At 46.3% G+C, this 20,402-nt stretch overlaps 1 protein-coding gene across 2 annotated transcripts in view; it reads right to left on the bottom strand.

Moving 5' to 3' along the window:
- Positions 1–424: 424 nt before the first annotated feature.
- The window catches only part of LOC116862686 (5'-nucleotidase domain-containing protein 3), a 57,525-nt gene continuing 37,547 nt past the window's right edge, over positions 425–20,402 (bottom strand). The window contains exons 6-14 of one of the 2 annotated variants that reach the window (XM_032850048.1): positions 19,728–19,865; positions 17,482–17,542; positions 16,947–17,049; positions 16,696–16,797; positions 14,453–14,534; positions 13,298–13,384; positions 8,932–9,072; positions 3,296–3,360; positions 425–1,315 (exon numbers count right to left, since the gene is read on the bottom strand). In XM_032850048.1, the coding sequence (XP_032705939.1) occupies positions 1,063–1,315; positions 3,296–3,360; positions 8,932–9,072; positions 13,298–13,384; positions 14,453–14,534; positions 16,696–16,797; positions 16,947–17,049; positions 17,482–17,542; positions 19,728–19,865 (1,032 nt within the window). In that variant the 3' untranslated portion in view covers positions 425–1,062. The remainder of the gene's footprint in view (positions 1,316–3,295; positions 3,361–8,931; positions 9,073–13,297; positions 13,385–14,452; positions 14,535–16,695; positions 16,798–16,946; positions 17,050–17,481; positions 17,543–19,727; positions 19,866–20,402) is intronic. The other variant, XM_032850049.1, reaches the window with a different exon arrangement.

Raw genomic sequence — 20,402 nt, 5'->3', positions numbered from 1 at the left:
ATGGGGCTGGGGCAGCTAAGCAATGACAGGGCTGCCGCCACCTCCCCTGAAGGTCATGCGAGTGTTTTAACAAGATCCTAACCCCGCAGGGCTCCAGAGGGGGCACGTCACGACAGGACATTTTTTTGCCTGCTTCATTTTCTGTCCTCTAAAGAGCACCTCAAGCCAACACCTGGGTGGCATTTTCAGGCAGGATGAACCCCGGGGAGGCCCACCACGGAGGCGCTGGTCCCTCCGGCCTGCTTGTGTCTTGCAGCTGTATTCTACACGGCCGGTCAGCCGGGCTCTAAGGCAGGGCCCCTCTCCTCGCCCTCCTTTCCCGAGGGAGGAGTGGGACCCGCCTCTCGCCGGCGACACCACAGGTGCTCCCAGGGCAGGGTAGGACCCGGGAAGCAGCCGCTGAGGACAACCACGGGGCCAGGACTTGCAACTTCTCTTGTTCAGTTACAGAAGACTTTTTTGGCAAGGAGGCAGAGTCTCCCTTTGAGGGCGGCCACACCAGGAGGCCAAACCCCTGGTACCTTGCACCGTGGGCGCTGGAGGCCACGTGGGGGCCACCTCTGCTGCTTGCTGCCGTGCGAGGCTATTACGGAGCTCGTGGACTCCTCCGTCAGCTTTCCGCGAGCTGCTTACTGTCACATGGCGCTGTGCCCCTGCGGTCCCCGGAGCACTGTCCGGGAATGGTCCGCCCGTTTTCCACGGAAGAGTCAAGAACAGTTTGGACACTACAGCAGCTAGAATTGAGAGATGGCATCAAGGGGTGTCACCGAGCCCGGAAACACGGACACCCGATCCAGGACCTCGGTAAACAAAAAGGCTGATGGCAGGGTTTCAGTATGAAGCTTCCCACTCGGCCCAACAAGAGATGCGAAGTCGGAACTGGTGGGCTGCTCGCTTCGGTCTTAACAACGTGGAAGGAGTCTCCATAAGGTAATAAATATCAAAAGGCATATTTGTATCTTTTCCAAAAGCAACACTCGTCTGCACACAAGTCAACCCCATCACGTCCAGCCAGTTGGGGGCTGTCCCTGCTTCTGGCTTTTTCTGCAGCTGGGCCCCTGGTTACTTGGCATGGGCCTCCTGCAGGAGAGGGAGTCTGAAGGTGGGGGCCCCATCCGACCAGGCAGGAAGTTCGTGCTGCAGCGGAGTCCTCCGCGGGTAGAACGTGTGGCTGACGTCATAGTTCAGCAGGCAGCTCAGAGACGCCATGTAGATGTCCGCAAAGCGTGACAGGCGCCTCAGGAAGTAGGTCGGGTTCTGGTCTGTGCGGAACAAGCTTCCAAACTGGGTGTTGAAGAAATTTTTGGTCATTTCTCTGAAGAAGCAAGGAAAGAGCAAAGCAACAGAAAATGATTCAGAAAAGTCTCTTTTTAAGTTAATGAACTCAGCATAGCCCTTTTATTTGTATAGGACTCACTGGAAAGGAAAATCAGCCTGGAACAGCCCAAGCTCTGCTCAGGAAAACAGTCTGCCCGTCCACTCATCAAATGACTCTGACCACATTTCCCACTTAGGCTGGCCGGAGAGCAGCAGGGAAGGCTCCGGCTTCGACGGGGATGGTCCTCTAAAGAGGCACATCGTTTTCCAAACCAAAACACAGGGGCAGGGGAAGGGCACCACAGACAGATGCTGGATGTCTTCCGTGTCCGAATCGTCCTCATCTCATCTGCAGAATGGGATCAGGACCCCCTTTCTACAGGGTTATCATGAGAACAGAATATGAGAAGACAAGTAAAAGCAGATGAGACACCCTAAAGTACTGTGAGGTCTGGGAAATTAAGGATTATCTGGTAGTGAAGTAAATAAATCTCCGTTATCCAATACCCAGCTCCACACACCTCACTGCCTCTCCGCGGCCCAGGGCACAGCTTTTGACAAGGCTGCTCACCCCTTCCCCGGGCTCTAACCCCTGCAGGTGTGCCTCTGCGTGGAAACCAATACCCCATCTCTCTCTCTCACACACACACATACACACACACAAACACAGGATACGTGCACCATCTGACGGCTGGGATCCCTCCACTCAGAGCAGTCTGGCAAAAGGATAAAGACCACTTGACTGTTAATACCACAGTCACAAACACAGCAGGAAATGTAACTACGTCCACAACCGTGCAACACAAGCCACAGCTGGTAGCAGCCGTCTGTCCAGTAAATGGGAACGGCAGATGCCATGACAACCAGAGTAGAAAATTTTAAAAACTCCATTAGGTCTGCAAGCAGAGCAACATAAACGGTTTTTACAGTTTTCGTGAAAAGCCTCATTAAGACATGAGGTTGCAGGAGACTGAGAACCCAAACAGGTGAAGCGACTCCTTCATCAGACGATCTGCGACTCCTGGGGTAGCGCCTGGGTCTGGCCTTTGGGCGCAAGAGGCCTGGAGTCCAATCACACCATATGCCTCCCCTCACCCTCTCACGCCATATTTCTATAAGAATAATAGATTAAGAACCAAATCAAAATAAGCCCCAGGCAGCCGACACCAAGAGGAGGACTGAATTCAATATGGCTGTGGCCTCTGCAGCCCCCAGGGATGACACTGGCCCCGCTCCACGCCACTCCTCCCAAGCAGGCTGTCCACGGCTCAGCAGCCAGAACCCAGGCAGTGACCACTCCTTCCAAAGCCTAGAGATGGCCACGCCCAGCAAAAGGGGAGGTCACAAGCAAGAGCAGAAACGGCCATATAAACAGTGTCTGCACACATGGCATCCTTCTTAAGGAAGCAGGACTGTCCACGGGCCTCTTCTGAACAACTGTTCCCTTAAGATGCCACCTGCCAAACTTTTCAGACAGCAGGTGGGCTCTCCCCACCAGTAAACATTCTGATACTGAGATGTTTACACATGCTCATATACCCCAATGACAAAGAAGCAGCTAGGCAGTAGGAGCCCTATGAATTCATGGTGGTTCCGAGCCCGCCCCCCAAGCCATCCCAGGAACCACACTGGGCTGCCACCTGCCAACATGAGCTACAACTGGGTCACCAGCTGCGCAGATGGGCAGGTCAAGCGGGCAGGGAAGAGGGATGGGAAGGGACAGCTCCTTCAACCCCGGCGTTCAAAGGCAAGGACTAGAAGTTTGAGAAAGGTCACTGCTGCCTCAAAGAAATGTCACATGGCCCCCGCTAATGGCAGCCACGGTTTAGTTGTGGCTACAACAATGGCCATGGTCCCATTCACACCTGGCAGCTAAAAAAGGAGGGCTGCCTCGGACCAGCACTGGGGATGGCATGCAGGCTGAGCGGGCATCAGACAGGGTGGCGGGCTCGCCGCATTCGAAATGGGCCCCTCTTACCTCATTTCCTTTCTTTCCTTTTTCCACTCCTGCAAAACCAGCTGTGACTCGGGGTCTCTGTGAACCTGCAGGACACAAGCTAATCACTGAGGTTGCTCTAGTGGCCAATAAGCTCATGGGGTTATGAGAATTTAAGGGGCAACTCTTCTTGGAAGAATTTTATTCCCTGACGTCAAAGACATAGGCACTTGTTTGAAATACTACACTTTCAGATTCCTGGCTGCATTCTTGCCTTTTTCACCAAAACAAAAGTTTTAAATCTCCAACACTAGAAACATGATTTAATAAACAGAGATGGAACATTATGAGCCTATTAAACAAGGCCCCCATTAGCTGGGGCTATTACAGTATTAGTGAAGGCTGTGTATAAACACGATGCATATATAACCACGTAAAACATATGTGTTACGTGTGTGTACAGTGTGTCCCCTACATGTGTGTACCACATGTGCAAACATCCACTTACCACACACCCCCATTACACATATCACAGATGAGTACAAACAAAATCAGCAGGTAGGTGGACTTAGCAGGTATAACAATACGTCTCTAATTACAAGCATGTCAAAACAGGTGCATGTATGTGGCAATGAACATTTTGGCAATGGAAATTTTTCTTTAATTTGTGCAAGGAAAGTGGGATTATAAATAGTTTTAGTGTTTTCCCTTGAGGTGATATTATCCTTTCGGAAGTGTTCAAGGGAAAATAAATAATTGTTCTGTGAAAGACAGGAAGGTAGAGCACCTCAACCAGAAGGGAAAAGCAGAGACTTTTCTAGCTGGGCTGAAATGTGAGCAAAAGGCAAGAAGGGAAAGGACAATTGCCCACAACCTAACAAACGGAATCTCACAGGTGTCACGTGGTTGAGCAGGAACGCCCCCGCCAGGGTCAGAGGCTCACGTGACCATGGACGACAGGTGGGGCTCCCTGCAATTCATGCTCACATGGGCAGCCTTAGAGCCCGGAGGAAAATACCAAACAAGCAGGCCATTTGCTTCCCACATGGGAGCCAAGGCTCTCTGTTTACTGCCTCTGCCCAGCTCAACAGCTTAACTGGCAGTCACCTGCTAAAGGCCTCTGCCACTCGCACAAAACCCAGGTGGACTGAGCTTATAATCTGGATGGATCCCCCCTGCCCACACCGCCTGTACCGGTGGGGGAGGCAACTGCCACTGGACGACCAATGGCTGTTACTGGGAGCACCGGAAGACTGCCCCAGCACTTCTGGGGGTGCTGACAGAGGCTCTGTAAACATGATTTTAATTAGTTTTCACATTTTATTCAAGAAGCTACTCACTGTAGCATTTAGGATCGACAAAATATGTGACTAGATCAGAAGAGGTAAAATGTGTAATTTCTATACACACATGCACACGCAAACATATCTGTACAGCACACCTATGTGCCCAGCATTGTGCTTGATGCTGAAGATACAAGAGAGGACAAGACAGAGGCCCCCTTGGAGGGTACGCCTAGGTAAACAGACCATGATAAAACCACATAACACCACGAGAGTGAGGGGTCAGTCTGTGAGCAGGAACGCCCCAGCTCTGCCCACACACCCTTCTCAGCCCATGAACTGGGCACTTCCGTCCTTGTCTAAGCAGGAGGGAGAGACGTCTTCTCCCTTACTCTGCCCATAAATGCAGGATGAGAGAATGCTCTGGTGACGGGCATAAGGATTACCAAGTGAATCTCCCGGTGCTCTCTTTCTAAAACTTAGCTGCCACAGGGCATGAGAATCCTCCTCTCCACTCCTGTCCCCTACCCCAGGGCCGGCTCTGCAGACTGGAAGGGCAACCTGTGGTCTTCCAGCTCAAGGCACATTCCCCAGCTCTTCCAGAGATGGAGCTGACATAATGTGCCCCACTCTGCCCTCCTGGGAAGCTTTCTCCACCGCTTACCATCACTGTCAGAACCTCTGCCTCCTCCCCTGGCACCCACCCCCCATCAGCTTTTGTACATGCTCAAGTCTCTTCTGTTTTAAAAAAAAAAAAAAAAAAAAGGGCTATTTTTCCTTGAGGTACCTCTTTCTCCAGCTCTGCTCCCCCAAAAAGTCAAACTTTTAAATAAGTCTCAGGTGTCTGAAATCTACTTTAAACTGCTTCAGAAGAAGTGTGTGCTCATTAGTGATAACTAATCTTTAAGTGAAACTATACACACTCAGGTGGGTCGTTAACATCAGTAAAAACTCACCAGAAGCCCAGACAAGAGGCCGGTCCCATCTTCGCCCCCAGTTGTTAATTAGCATAATCAGCTCCACAGTAGCAACAATGCAAATCACACTCCATCCCTGCACCAGCCCTCCCACCCAGTGTGAGTGCAGCCCTACAGTCCAGCCGCCCCAACCTCTACCAGGGGAGGCCACATCCAGCCCACCACCCGTTTTTCCCATCGGCTTCCGTGAAGAGTAAGTTCCTTTCTAAATGGTTGGGGGTGTGGGAATCAAAAGGAGAACAATTTTATGACACACAAAAATGATAGGACATTCACATCTCAGTGTCCATCAAGAAAGCCACAGGGACACAACCACGCCCCATCATTTACACATGGTCCTCACTGTCCCGGGCTGCTCTCGGCCACAAGCACAGCTGAGCAGCAGTGACAGACGGCTTGGCCCACACAGCACGACACACTGACTGACCCGGCCCTTTGCAGAAATTGGCCAACCCCAGAGCTAAATGTGGTTGTGACACAAGAACCCGGGAAGGCTCTCTACCACCATCCACCAGCACTGCCACCATCCACCACATCATTTTGGACTCTACTTTCAAGGTTAGTTAAACCAAATTATCTTGATTCTTTACAGCTACTCTCTCAAAGCCAAAATTATATACTTATATTTAATTCATCACACTTGGCCGCCAACGACACTCTGCTGGCTTCACAAATTAAAAAATCAAACCCAACCTCTGAGGATGTTTTTCTCTTCAGCAAAGAGTCCAAATAAAGGACTACATTTCTGAAAATTACCCCTAAAGGGGAGTGTCTAGAAATATGAGGCAGAAAGTCACTGGAAATATTTAGCTTTTTAGGTGAACATGGCGGCAGCAGTGCGGGTGGAAGGGGAACAGGAAGAACATGAGAAAGGACACTCATCTGGATTTTTTTTTTCATTATCTGCCCTACTTCTCTCTATCCTCGTGACGCTAACCAGACAGAAAGCTGTGCAAAGAGTTAGAGCCTGAGGTGAGAGTGAGGAAGTTAAGACTCTAGAGCCAGACTGCCCCTGTCTCCAGCCCAGCATCATCACCCGTTACTTGCCAAGTTACTTTCCACCTCCTCTGTGCCCCAGGTGCTTCATCTGTAAAGTGGGAGTGTTAGTATCTACTTCAAAGAGTTGTTTTGAGAAAAAAATGAACATAAAGCCTGGAACAGCATCTACAGTATGGTATCTAGAACATGGCATCTAGAGCATTGTATCTAGAACATGGGTCCTATAGTGTTGTGTCTAGAGTGTGGTTCTAGAACACGGTGTCTAGAACGTTTCCAAATAGCTTGGTTCAGATGTTCACGAACTCTGGAACTCGGGATAAGTTATCTGTCCTTCAGACTCAATTCCCTCTCCTGTAAAATGGGATTGGCAATGTGAATGGTAACTCCATCTTCTTCCTTCCCCTACCTTTTGTCTTATATAATTATTTCCAAAGTCAGAGAAATATTTTCAGCACTTCCATTCTCTAAAACACAAACTCCTTAATCATCAAACTTTTTATACAGGTCAGAGAACAGAAAACAAAAAAATTATCCTCAGAGCTAAAATGTGGGGCACCTGGGTGTCTCAGTTGGTCAAGCATCGAACTGTTGGTTTTGGCTCAGGTCATGATCTCAGGGTGGTGAGATCAAGTACTGCATTGCCGGGGGGTGGGGAGGGGCATGGGGAGTGATGGGGAAGGGTGTGGGGAGGGGTAGGGAGGGGTGTGGGGAGGGGGGGGGAGGGATGTGGGGGGCAGCAGGGAGGTTTACACTCGAAAGGGGAGTCTGCTTGAAGATTCTTTCCCTCCCCCATCCCCCACTCTCAAACATGTGCCTGTGTGCACCCACACTACTCTCTAAAATAATCAATAATTTTAAAAAATTTTTAATAAATTCAAAATTTTTTAAATTAAAATTTAGTGACACCATCCACATGCAGACCGTATCTATGTCTGTCAGGCTGACAGCATGACAGAGGGAAGGCAGCGCTGCCACAGCTACGGAGAAGTCTAACCCTAAGAGCAGGGAAGCACTTTGACGTTGTGCTCAAAGGCTCGGACTTGGACGTCATACATGCCTTAAGTTCAAGTTCTTGCTTTGTCATTTTACAACCTCAGACACGCTGCCTGACTTCTCAAACACCCATTTTCTTTATTCTAAGTGGAAAAACTGTACCTGCCTGCAAAGGACAGCCGGGACTATTAATGACTCGTGTGTGCAGAATAAGCACTCTGCACAGCGTCTGGCATGTGAAAAGTAACTATTATTATTGTCTGACCTATGTACACACTTGAAGCTACATTAACCCAGAATTGATGCCTTGTATTTTTAGAAAAGCACCTCACAGACAAGCATAGTAAGGGACGCATCACAAATCCTCATCACAGACCAGCCAAGAACCAATGTGGGCAGAGCCCACTGGAAGCAAGGCCCGGGGGACGTGCAAGGTCCCATGCTCCGGAATGTGTGGGCCCTGGAGTGAGGGCCTGGCCGGCCGCTTCTCACAGGTCTGCCTGAGCTTACTGCCAGCTGCCTCTATGCGGGCTGCCAGCTGGGCCGGGCAAGGCAGTCCCCTGCCCATTCCCAAAGTGGGCTGGCAGACTGTGGGCCACAGGCCATGGCCAGAAGCTACAGGTGTGTTAGCCAAGAGAGCGGGCAGCGTGCTCCTTATCCTAAAAAAGCACTCACACTGGGACGGCTGCAGGCCAGGTCAGCTGAACCAAGCAGGAAGCAAGGTGTCTCGGGAGAAGGGGGAGTGGGTTACAGTGACAAGCGAGGGGTAGCTTCTGTGAGTCAGAAAAATCACCAAAAACAACAGTCCTCACTAACAGTCCGAAACTGGCTACATAACTTACACAAAGGAGAAACTGCCACTGAACTCCACTGAGCCAGGAAATTGTAAGTATTATGTTCAAAATCAAGTGGAGGCTATATGCAGAGATACTGACTTCTGCTTTGAGACCCTCTCCAGCAAGCCGTGATGCCCAGCCTGAGGGGTTCATTCCACAGGACCCTTCATTTTGCAGATGGGGAAACTGAGGCCCAGAATGGGGAAGTCCCACAGCAGCAGGCCCAGGCAGAAGCAGGACTGGTCCCACACATCAGCAGAGGTTCTCAAATCCCATTATTGCACAGGATATCTCCCAAGAGAGCTTTAGTGGGGAAGTGAGGACACAGGATTTCCACTGACAGAGGAATCTATACAGACCCCCGCGTTTACACGGCCCCACAAAGCTCTTCTCCTCAATGAATTTGCGGGGCACTTTTAAAGATGTCTACACTCTCTTGGGGGCAAAACAGCCCCAGGAGTTATTCTGCAGGATGCCTTACACCTCATGCTTTATAACCACAGTTAAAAGAAAATATTTGAAGTAACTTTGATTAGAGGACTAACTTCAGACTTGAAGAAAAAGGAGGCGAGAGAAAAAAAATCCCAAACCTGCATCTGCTCCAATAACCCGGTCAGGGTCTGCAGCCAGGTCATGGTTTGAATGTACTGCTCCGTGTTCATGATCCTGAGCTCGGACCTCAGCTCCGGGATAATTGCACCAGTTCGCCAGCCGTGCTTCAGGGTCAAATCCTGATCGCAAAGATCACCAAAAGTCAACACTCCTCTCGACAGAATTTATACCATTCCATTCCCTTTCCCAGACGCAACAGGCGTGCACTGAATTCCTTTTTCACTGCAATGCCTAGTTATTAACCAAGCCAAATTTAGTCAATTACATGTAATTAAGCCAAGTCAGCCACAGGCTTTGATCATAACACCCAAAGAGAGTTTCTGTTCTGGAAATAATGGCTGTGAATCAAGCCCCCGCAGAAACACAGGGTCTGAAATCATTAACCATGGTCTGTAGAACAACAGTTAGGTCAGGGGCAGAATAAGAAGCTCCACTGAAATGCCACTGGAGGTCTTCATTCAATTTGTCCACAGACCACTGGGGAGCACCCACTGTGTGCTGGGCCTTGTGGGTTATGAGGAATTTTAAAATCTCAGGCTTGGCATGATCCTACAACACAGACATACATGATCACATTTCTCATGCCAGATAGAGTGAACTTGTGATTTGACAATTAAGCCAAAGTATCTGTCAACAGATATATCCTGGGAAATCTAAGCTAAACAATCAGCATACTAAATGGTCATTCATTTTCTCATTTGGCAAATATTTATCCAACTACTAAGTGCCAGGCCCTGTTCTAGACAATGAGGATAAAACAATGAACAAAAACTGACAAAACCCTGCCCTCATGGGAAATACATGCAAAAAATAAACCAAAGTATGTACAAAGGCAGGTGGTGATAAATACAATGGTCAAAAATCAAGCAGAATAAGAAGGAAAAAAGTTACCATTGTATATAAAGTGGTTAGGAAAACAAGGCCAATAAAGGGATGTTTGAGAAGAGATCAGAAGGGAAGGAGAGTGAAAGTATGAACTATGCGGGAGGAGAACAATTCAGGCTGTGAAAACAGTAAGTGCAAAGGCCCTGGGGCAGGAACATGCTGGGGTGGGGGTGTGGACGTAGAGTTGTAAAGGAACAGCCAGGCAGGGAGCCTAAAGCTGAGTAGGAGAGGGCAGAGGCAGGTTCTGCCTTCAGAGAGGAGGGCTTTAGAAGGACAGATCAAGCAGGGCCTTGTAGGAAACCGTAGGAAATCAGGCTTTTATTCTGAAGAATAAAGGAAAGCTTTGAGGTTTTAAGGAATAAAGTGGTATAAGGTTTAAAATCTTCAGAGTTCACTGGCTACTCACCTAAAGCCAGAATCCCTGCTCCATAAGTGCTAAGGATATTGCCTACTTTCTTCACCTACTGAATTTCTTTAAACCTTTCAGCATTTCTCCTCCTATCATACATGAAAACCTACAGCATAACCTTTTAAATACTCCCAACAGTGGCAAACTTTTGAAGGTAGCTTTTATTTCTGAAAATAAGTAAAAAGTCATCTGGAACATTTCGAAGACTAAAGCATATGATAATAAATTACTAATAATAAAACTGATTCTCTCCTGTGCCTCACCCTGGCTCTCCAATCTATTCCTAAAGGGGCACCCAAATGTGTGTTGACAAAGAGCAACATTAGAAGTACCTACATTCCCAAGGTGACTCCCCTAAAGGATAATGTGCTTTGCCACATAATTTCTGACATGTTAATGAACTGATCTTTTATAACAGTGGTTTTCAAACTCTGGCATGGGATCTAACTATATGCTCCAAGAGACTATTTATTTACTAATTTATTTATTATCTCTACACCCAATGCAGGGCTCAAACCTACAGCCCCAAGATCAAGAGTCATGTGCTTCACCAACTGAGCCAGACAGGCATCCCTCCAAGAGACTCATCATAGATCTAAGGACACACATAGATTGAAAGGTTTAAAAAAGATATTAGTAACCAAAAGAGAGCAGGGGTGCTATGCTAATATCAGACAAAATAGACCTTAAATCAAAAACTGTCACAAGACACAAAGAATGACAATTATATAATGGCAAAAGGTCAATTGTTATAACAATTATAACCATATATGCACCAAACATCAGAGTGCCACAATCTATGAAGCAGATATGAACAGAACTGAAGGAAAAAACAGCTCTGTGGTAACAGCAGGAGACTTCAACAGTCCACTCCTATAACAGAAAAATGACCAAACAAAAGATGACACGTCAGGAAATATAGGACTTGAACAACACTGAAGACCAACAAGAACTCACAGACATATGCAGAACATGCCACCCAACAAAAGCAGAATGCACATTTTTCTCCATGCACTTGAAACAGTCTCCAGGACAGAACTTATACTGGATCCCAAAACAAGTTGCAATAGGTTTTAAAATCATACAGAGTATCTTTATTGATCATAAGCAGTGAAGCTAGAAATCAACAGAAGGAAAAACTAAAAAGTTCACAAACATATGGAAATGAAAGAACACCCTCTTGAACAAACAATGAGTCAAGGAAATCGTGAGAGAAATGAGAAAATACCCTGTCCCAAATTTAAACGCAAATGCAAACGTGACATAACAAAACCTATGGGATGCAGCAAATGCAGTAGTAAGAGGGAAATTTATAGCCATACACTATATATACAGTATAGCCATAGCCATACATATGTGAAAAAAGAAATGTCCCAAATTAACAACTTCACACCATAAGAAACTAGACAAAGACAAAAAAAAAAAAAAAACAAAAAAAAAAACAGAACACTCATATTACTAAAATCAGAAATTTAAGTAGTGACAATACTACCAATTCTATGGAAATAAAAAGAATTGTAAAAGCTACAAACTACCATACATCAACAACCTTAATAACCTAGATGACATTCCCAGAAAGACACAATCCACAAAGACTAACTCATGAAGAACTACAAAAACTGAAAAGACCTCTAACTAGTAAGGCGATTGAATCAGAAATCAAAACCCTCCCAACAATGAAAAGCCCAGGACCAGATAGACAGTTTCACTGGGGAATTCCTCCAAACATTTAAAGAGGAATTAACACCAATCCTTCTCAAACTATTCCAAAAACTGAAGAGGAGGGATCAGTTCCTAACTTATTCTGAGGCAATTATTACCTTGATATCAAATTTCAGTGTGAAAAGCTGTTTAAAAAACAGATGGCCAAGCCCCACCAGAGCTTCTGATTCAGCAGGTCTGATGTGAGGCCTGAGAAACTGCATTTCTAATAAGTTTCCCAGGTGATGCTGATGTCACAGGGACCACCCTTGAAGAAACTACTGCCTTGTGAGCACCTCTCATAATGCTAAGACCTGTACGTGTGTGTGTGTGTGTGTGTGTGTGGTGTGCACATGCGTTCACAGGGCCCGGTACCCACATACCTCAAGGGCAGCACACAGTTATCAAGGCCCAAAGACACCCCTCAGCAAGAGGCAAATGTCTGTGACACCATGTCACTCAGCGGAACATTCTGGTAGCGCCAACATCCTGAAGGTAGCGCTTTATATTTCGACTTAACTAATCACCTTTACATACATTATCTTACATCACTCTTCTCACAAATGAGGACACCAGGGCTTGGAGGCTGTGGGTAAGTTCACCCAGCTGAAAATAGTAGAGCTGGGATAGAAACCTATCTTCCAGTTCTGAGTCCATGATTCCTTCCACTAGACCCTCAGCCCGCTGGACAGACGTGACCATGCAGGGAGCGTGGAATCACCTGGCAAGAGTGTGTCCGCACAAAGGCACTGGAGTCACCCCTCCACCTCTGCCTCCAACAGATGGTCTGAAGTCTGATGCCACCAGCCTGGGCTCACTGAGCAAACAGAAACGCACCGCACCAGGAGCTGGCATGGCAGGAAACATGACTGACTCAGTCTTATTCCAATTATAGATTAAGTCATAATTCATGTCCTGCGATGCTGCTCTAGTTATGCCAGTGGGCATGAAATGCCTCACTTTCTCAGAATAGCTGTTTCCTGGAAATGCCAGTTTTTGAACTTGCAAAAGATTCCCTAACGTTTATGAATTCTTCTTTGTCCGCCTCGGACATTTAATAAGAGCACAAAAACGAAAAGATTGGCATTTATTTCTTACTATTACCTGAATGGAAAGATTTTTCTCATAAATCCTGAGTAAACTGCTAATTTCTATCATTTCAAAAAAAATTTACTTTTTATACCTCTGATCCATTCCATTCTGTAACAAATGAGACCCCCCCACAAAAAAAGGCAACCTTGTCCTCATTTTTATGGAAGCATAAAAATGGTCTTAAACAAGAGAAATTCCTTAGGAAGTGAGACTAACACATCTGTCTCCCAGCAAAGAAAAGAAAAAAGGCTCCTCACCGCCAGGTCACTGTATATGTGGTCACCAAAATACAACACTTTGGATCCTCTCCATCCAGTAAGCTTCAAAAATTCATATAGGTTGCCCTGCAACAATAGAAAAGGAGAGATACTGTATCATCTGAGATAGAAACCTATATACCCTGTGCCCCAAAATATCGATTTTTTAAAACTTAGCAAAAGCTTTACTTTTATTTACAATTTTAAGTACCAAAACATAAAAGATAAAAACACCTTTGCACGAATTCTCTCAGACCTTTCTTCTAAGTCAAATGCACTTTGCAGAAATGATTCATATGGTACATACCTCTCTGTAATGATCTTTTTACACGGAACATTCTATAACCATGTCAGTGAATACTAATCTACCACTTGAGTAGCGAGAAATACTGTGGTTCTTTTTACCAATCCCCTAATGTTGGACATGTACTTTGTTATCTATTTTGTAACTCATGACAAATATTCTTGTAGCAAAGTTTGAGCTACGTCCTAATAATTTCCTTGGTCTAACTAGCTAGTAGTGGGATAGCTGTATCAAAGCAAATCTTTCAACATCTGGAAAATAGACTTACTGCCCAACGCAGCAGTGTGTTACAAATCCACCAGGAACATTTCAAGTTTTTTTAACCATGCCGTACTTCATCTGTTTTATAAATACTTTCATGTGTTTTATAAATCTTACAGAAATATAAAAATTTTAAAGGATGAGATAAAACAAACCAGTAACACAAGGGTCAGTGATTCAATCACTTATTCAAACATTTGAAAGCTTCACTGATACTAAAATAGATCAAAACTGTATATAAAACACAGCTCATCAGGAAATAATCACTAATTTAAGGTAATACACCATGTCACTCAACATTTCTTCAAGAGAAATATCCAAGGTTTACTACTAACATCTTAAATTGTATAAACTATGAAAGTAATTCTTTAATTGTTTTTAAACCCTTTTCAATTCTGAGTTAATTTGGACATAACACACTGAAAATACACTGACTTAAATTAAAGTTTTGCTGCCAAGTTATAAATAGCTAATTCAAGGAGAACACTCAGAACAATGCCAGGCACACAAGAGGCCTCAACAAACACTGGCTGTTATTATAACTGACCACAAAGCAAAGGAACAAAAAGGAGAAATCAGTCATGAGGTACCTGCTTATAAATCTGGCCTTTCTGCAACTTGTGGATCTTGTCCCAGAGTAAGACACCTTTCTCGTTCACCTTGCGGAAAGGTCTAACAACAGAAAGGGAAACACTATGACCCGTGGGAACCGTGCAGGCTGTCTGCCTAGGAAACACCGCACAGTTACTCAGTGGGAACAGAAAGGGATTGCACAAACCTGGAAAAGGCCTGGAGCCCAAACTCCACCACCACACCACCTGGCCCATTGCAGACATCCCAAACTGCAGACCCCAGGATCCAAAAGGTATTTAGCAAGGAAAGAACTCCAGGGTCAGATAAATTTGGGGAACACTAGGCACTACTTATGTCCCTCTTAAAAGTCCCTGAGGACTCTAGCAAACCCTCCTGGGAGAGAAACTTTCAGATTTCCTAAAATGTATTTGATCACACAGAGAAAATCTGCTTCACAAACACAGCTTATGGAAATACCACCTTACTACACAGTGTCCCACTCGGTGCTTGAAATCTAGCCACTCTAGACACAAAACAGATCTGAGGATGAGACAAATCACTTTATCATGGAGAACGGGAGTAAGAATAAAGGCCTACAGGAGTTCCCCTCTACTTGCTAGATGCTATGTAGCCTAATTCATGAATCATTTAATAAAGCCAATTAGAACTTTAATATTAAAAAGAAAAAAAAAGAACAAAAGTCCAAGGCATGTGGGGTCCGTCTGCCTTTTTTTAAGGTAACATTTATTTGGATTGCTTTTCTGATCAGAAAAATGTAAACTGACTCCAAAAAATCTGGAAAATTCAGAACAGAATGAAGAAAAGGGAAATGACCCCTAATCCCAGTGCCCAGCTATAAACACCTAAGATTCAGTAGGTGTCTTTCAGTCTATAAAGATAACATCTGTTATCTTTCTCTTTTTTATGAACATAAATGAAGATCACTGTGTATACTGATTTGTATCTTTTTCTCTACTGTTGTGAGCAATCTCCCATGTGATTACAAATTCTTTCATATGTGTTTTTAAGTCAAAAAACGTGCTCGCTGCTTTTTTCCCAAATATATCTTTTTCCGTTTTTGAGAGAGAGAGCACAAGCAGGGACAAGAAGAAGGAAAAGGAGAGGGAGAATCCCAAGAAGGCTCCACACTCAGCATGGAGCCCAATGTGGGGCTCGATCCCAAGACCCTGATCATGAACTGAGCCAAAATCAAGAATCGGTTGCCCAACTGACTGAGCCACCCAGGCACCCCTCAAATACACCATTTTTAATGGCTGTATAATATTCCCTCCCATGGATGTTCCTTTAGATTGTCTCTGATCTTCATCACTATAAATAACAGGGATGAACGGAGGTGTTCCATGCATACAAAACAAAGACAAAATAAATGGGTACAGGGGGCAGGGGAATGGCTCTTGGTAAAGAGGTCTATCCCACCACTGAAAAACATTTTAGGGGCATCTGGGTAGCTGAGTCGGTTAAGCATTTGCCTTCGGCTCAGGTCATGACCCCAGAGAATGGGATCCAGTCCCACACATCAGGCTCCCAGCTAAGTAAGGAGTCTGCTTCTTGTTCTCCCTCAGTCCCTCCCCACTACTTGTGCTCGCTCACTCTCTCAAAATAAATAAAATCTTTTAAAAATTTTTAAAAATGTTTTTAAATGTTAAAAAAAGAAAGAAAAACATTTTAGGATCCCTGACACCCCCCTCCCCAACCATTAGAGCTAAGAGCACACCCTAGTCACCGTCATAACCCACAACTTCCCCAGTCCTCTACTGCCCATGGCAGGAACACACTACCTAAGTCTTGGTAGAGATTTACTCCATTTGGCACAAAACCTGTGTTGCAGTATTGCAAAATCCAGCTGTAATTTTAAATGCACTACTGAGAGCTGCATGTACCAAAAACGTCCAGCAGGTGGTTCGTTGTTACTGCTGTTTCGTGAAGCTTCACAGCACATCTGCATCAAGAGGGCTAACTTCGGATGTAATTAATACTAAGTTTGGTTTTCTCATTACTATCAATCTTTTTCTTAGAGCCTGACCCCTAGGGCTGAAGTGGGAACCATCTCAATTGGTGCGAGCCAAGCCGACCACTGTGTGACCGCTGTGCACTAAGCCCACGCACCCTGCAATTACTTGCCACAAGGTTCAAAATGAAAAGCTACAATGTCAGATGCATCTGATTTTCCAAATAGACTTCACCAAGTCAGGTCAGCAAAGGGTGACAATCTAGTTCTCCCAGAAAGACAGATGCTCACCTCCGCTTATCATTAAAGAAGTTTGGCTTCTCGGCCTGAACGATGACCACATCAAACAGGTCCCTCCAGTCTTTTCCAACAATATACCTCATCCCTTTGTCCCTGAAACAACATGTCGGCCAGGTGAGTCTAACAAGAAAGGGATTCACTACTTTTGCAATGTTTTCTTTCAAATTTTCAACCGTGAAGATAAATAGGACACAAGACAAGACGCGAGCCAGGAGCCAGGAGGGACACCCACAACCACTTACACGAAACTACTGGGGCTGTTGGTGATGAGAAACATCTTCTTGCCGTGGTGGGCCAGCTTGGCCAGCACTGCGCGGGTCTGCTCGGCGTAGCAGATGTACTTCTCTGAGGGCAAGAGAAACGTTCACACGCGGAGTCAGCGTCAAGGCGGGTCAGTCTGCAGGGGCTCCCTAAACGGGGCCTCTGGATCCAGCGCAGCCAGGGCCCTCGGGGCTGGAAAAGTCTCAAGCAAGCGTGGTCCAGGCTGGCCTAGCAGCGCCTGGAACTTCAGGGACCAGGACTCTGCCACCTTGGTCCATGGGAACACACTACGGACTTGCCTGCCGCGGCCAGCGCCCGTCTTTCTGGGTCAGGATTAGGTCGAGTCCTGAGACAAAGGGGAGGGGGATGTCCGAGGTGCGAGGAAGCAAGGTCCTCCCGCTGCACTGGGGGTTGGCGCTGAGCCCCGGGTCGCCACTGGGAATGAAAACGACAGCCGCTCGTGGCCCGGGAGAGGGACAGGCTGAGGCGGCCCTCGCGACAGTGCTGGCTACGTACCAATATCTGCTTCGATCGCGCTGTACATGATTCCTTTGATGTGCACGTCTCGAATTGAATCCTGTCAAAAGAGAGGTTTCTAATCAGTGGGACGGTCCGTGAGACAGCCTGAGTGACAAGAAAAGCGACATTTGCGACGATGTCTGTCTTTAGAAGCCTGGCCGGCTGAACACCAGATGAAATCTCAGTGCTGGGCCATTTCACACAGGCGGCCAACGCTTAGGTTTCCATGGTGACAGTGGCAGTTTGCAGCAGGGTCACAGAGGAGGGAGGTAACTTGTGAGAACAATTCTGAATAAAATTCCACAGGGTAAATGGCGATTTCTAGGCAGTCTCACGAACTGATGACTACGGGGCATCTGGAATTATGGCTCTTTTTATCCGTGCACCCTCCCTAGACCCCAAGAGCAGGTTCTCTCCTCCACAGAAAGAGGCCGAGACCAATGACAGCTCTTCTTCCATTCAGTGAGGTGAGGAGCGGTCAGCAGACGCTGACTCAGGCGGAGACGTCCTGAGGCTGACAGACGGGGAAGAGGAGGCCGTGAGCGCCTCACCGGCCGTGGGCTACAGCAGCCTGACGCCTGGCGGGGGTCGGAGCACAGCGCCGCTTGCGGGGGCACTGAGCAGGTCCACCACAGAGGTGGCTCTCCTGGAGGCACACGGAAACTTTCAGGGGGGAAACAGCAGGGGACTGGGCTGCAGGCAAAACTGGACCATCAGTCTTCAAAAACTGGTAGGAGATTTCCACCAAGCATGAGTACCTCCGGACTACAAACTCAACCTCGGGCACAGGCTTGTCTCAAACTCACATCGGCAGAAGCAGGGGTTCATAGAGCAAGCCAGAGCCAATCTTCCCGGCTGCAAATCTAGGCTCTACCACTTACTAGCTGTGTGACTCAGGGCAAGTGACTCAACCTCTCAGTGCCTTAATACCTTTATCTGTAAAATGAGAGGAATAACAGCACCTACCTCCAAGCCTGGTTGTGAGGACTTAATTAGTTATATGCGTGAAGCTCTCTGAAAGCCAGTGCCAGGAATAGACCTAAATGCTCTCTGCTGGCGGCATCAAGTAAACAGCCCTCCTCATGACCGCGAGGGTCATATAACTACAAGTGGCTCTTTTATTTATTTTTTACTACACATGATACTTAAAGATTCTTAAAGCATTTGTGCACACAAAAAGGAGAACAGAAACTATTCAATTTTAGTTCAAATAATACCAGACTATTATTGAGAAATGAGAATTCATCCTCCATCTTCCCAAAACCCACAATTTAAGGCAGTGGAAACTTAAAATTAGTCATAAGCATATAATAAAAACATTGCAGTACATAAATACAGATCTCTTAAAAATATAAGTACTTAAATAATACATATTACATATATAAATATATACATAAAAATACACTTATTAATATATATGTATATGATATACACGTGTATTGTTAGTATAAATACATGAACATATTTTTAAGTCCTGAAAAAAGTGCAGAGTTTAAAGACTATAAACACATGTGAACACAAATCAACATATACAAATACAAAGTTACACAAATGATGTGCATATATCTGCATGTAAGTTTCACAGCTGTCTATCCACCTCTCCAACTGGGTTTTCCCACAGCTTTTGCAGGGCCTGGGAAGGCCTGCATGGAACCTCCGTGTACAAGAGAAAGGCCCGCTCTGAGCAACAGCAGTTCCAAGGGCTGCAGCCTGTGTGTGAAGTCACCCCCTCCACAGGCGGGCTCGGGGGTAAACTGGGTCGGGCTGGACCTCAGCCACCAGCCACCCCTCTGACCAGATGCACCGGGGCTGGCCTTCGGTCAGCAAGAATTAGAAATCCCAATAGCAATATGAGCGCTCTCTTCCTTTAACACAAAGTTACACTGACTTCCAATTGTCCTGATGTAAGATCGTTCTTAACAATTTTCATGGTAGGGGCACCTGGGTGGCTCAGTGGGTTAAGCCTCTGCCTTCGGCTCAGGTCATGATCTCAGGGTCCTGGGATCGAGCCCTGCATCGGGCTCTCTGCTCAGCAGGGAGCCTGCTTCCCCCTCTCTCTCTGCCTGTCTCTCTGCCTACTTGTGATCCCTGTCAAATAAATAAATAAAATATTTTTTAAAAAAAATTTTCATGGTAAAACCATAAATAAAAGAGATCCCAGGCAAATGCCCAGCCCAAGGAGGCTAACGATGCTGTCCCTTCTGCTAAAACCCTCTGTGAGATGTGGCACCACTGCCTCTCACCTTGACGTCTTTGTACAGATGCACAGGCTCATAGTCAATGTTGTTCTTGAGGAAGTATTCGTTCACGCAGGACAGGAGGGACATCTCCGGCAGGGAGAAGATGTCCATGAACTGCTTCATGGTGTTTCCATGAGAACTCTGCAGGCAGGGAGGACAGTGTCAGAAACGGAGGCCAACACCACAGCAGAACCAGATGGGACATTTCCCCAGGGGGGTTCTGGTCATCAACATCTGGATCCCACACCCCAAGGACAGTTCTAACAATAACAAAGTAGAAGCATTCACCTTATTTATCATTCCCCACGGAGCTGACGTCGTACTCTTAAGCACAACCGGGAAATCCAAGGCAATGCTCTGATTTTCCCCCCAAAAAATCTAATCAATCTCACATTCCTGTGAGTTCTAACTTCCAGCTCACACTCTCCTGTCAAACCCAGAGGAAAGCCGGCAAGTAGACTACTGCCGGTGGAATGGCATAGAACGCCGCGTGGCTCTCCTGAACCTGAGTGCCCCCACGCAACCGTGTGTGAGCCTGCGAAAGAGCCTTTCTCTGCATGCCTGCAGTTAGCAACCCCAAGTTTACCAGCAGACTGGGCAGCTTCTGTTGCATTTTGACAGTGCAAATAAGAGTGCACCTAATAAGACGTGCAAAAATTCAGAAAGCAAAGAGAACCA

The sequence above is a fragment of the Lontra canadensis genome, unplaced genomic scaffold (assembly GCF_010015895.1).
Source record: "Lontra canadensis isolate GAN:19392208 unplaced genomic scaffold, GSC_riverotter_1.0 scaffold300, whole genome shotgun sequence".
Classification (NCBI taxonomy): domain Eukaryota; kingdom Metazoa; phylum Chordata; class Mammalia; order Carnivora; family Mustelidae; genus Lontra; species Lontra canadensis.
Note: the sequence above shows the minus strand (reverse complement) of the source record. Positions and strands in the feature narration are given on the sequence as shown.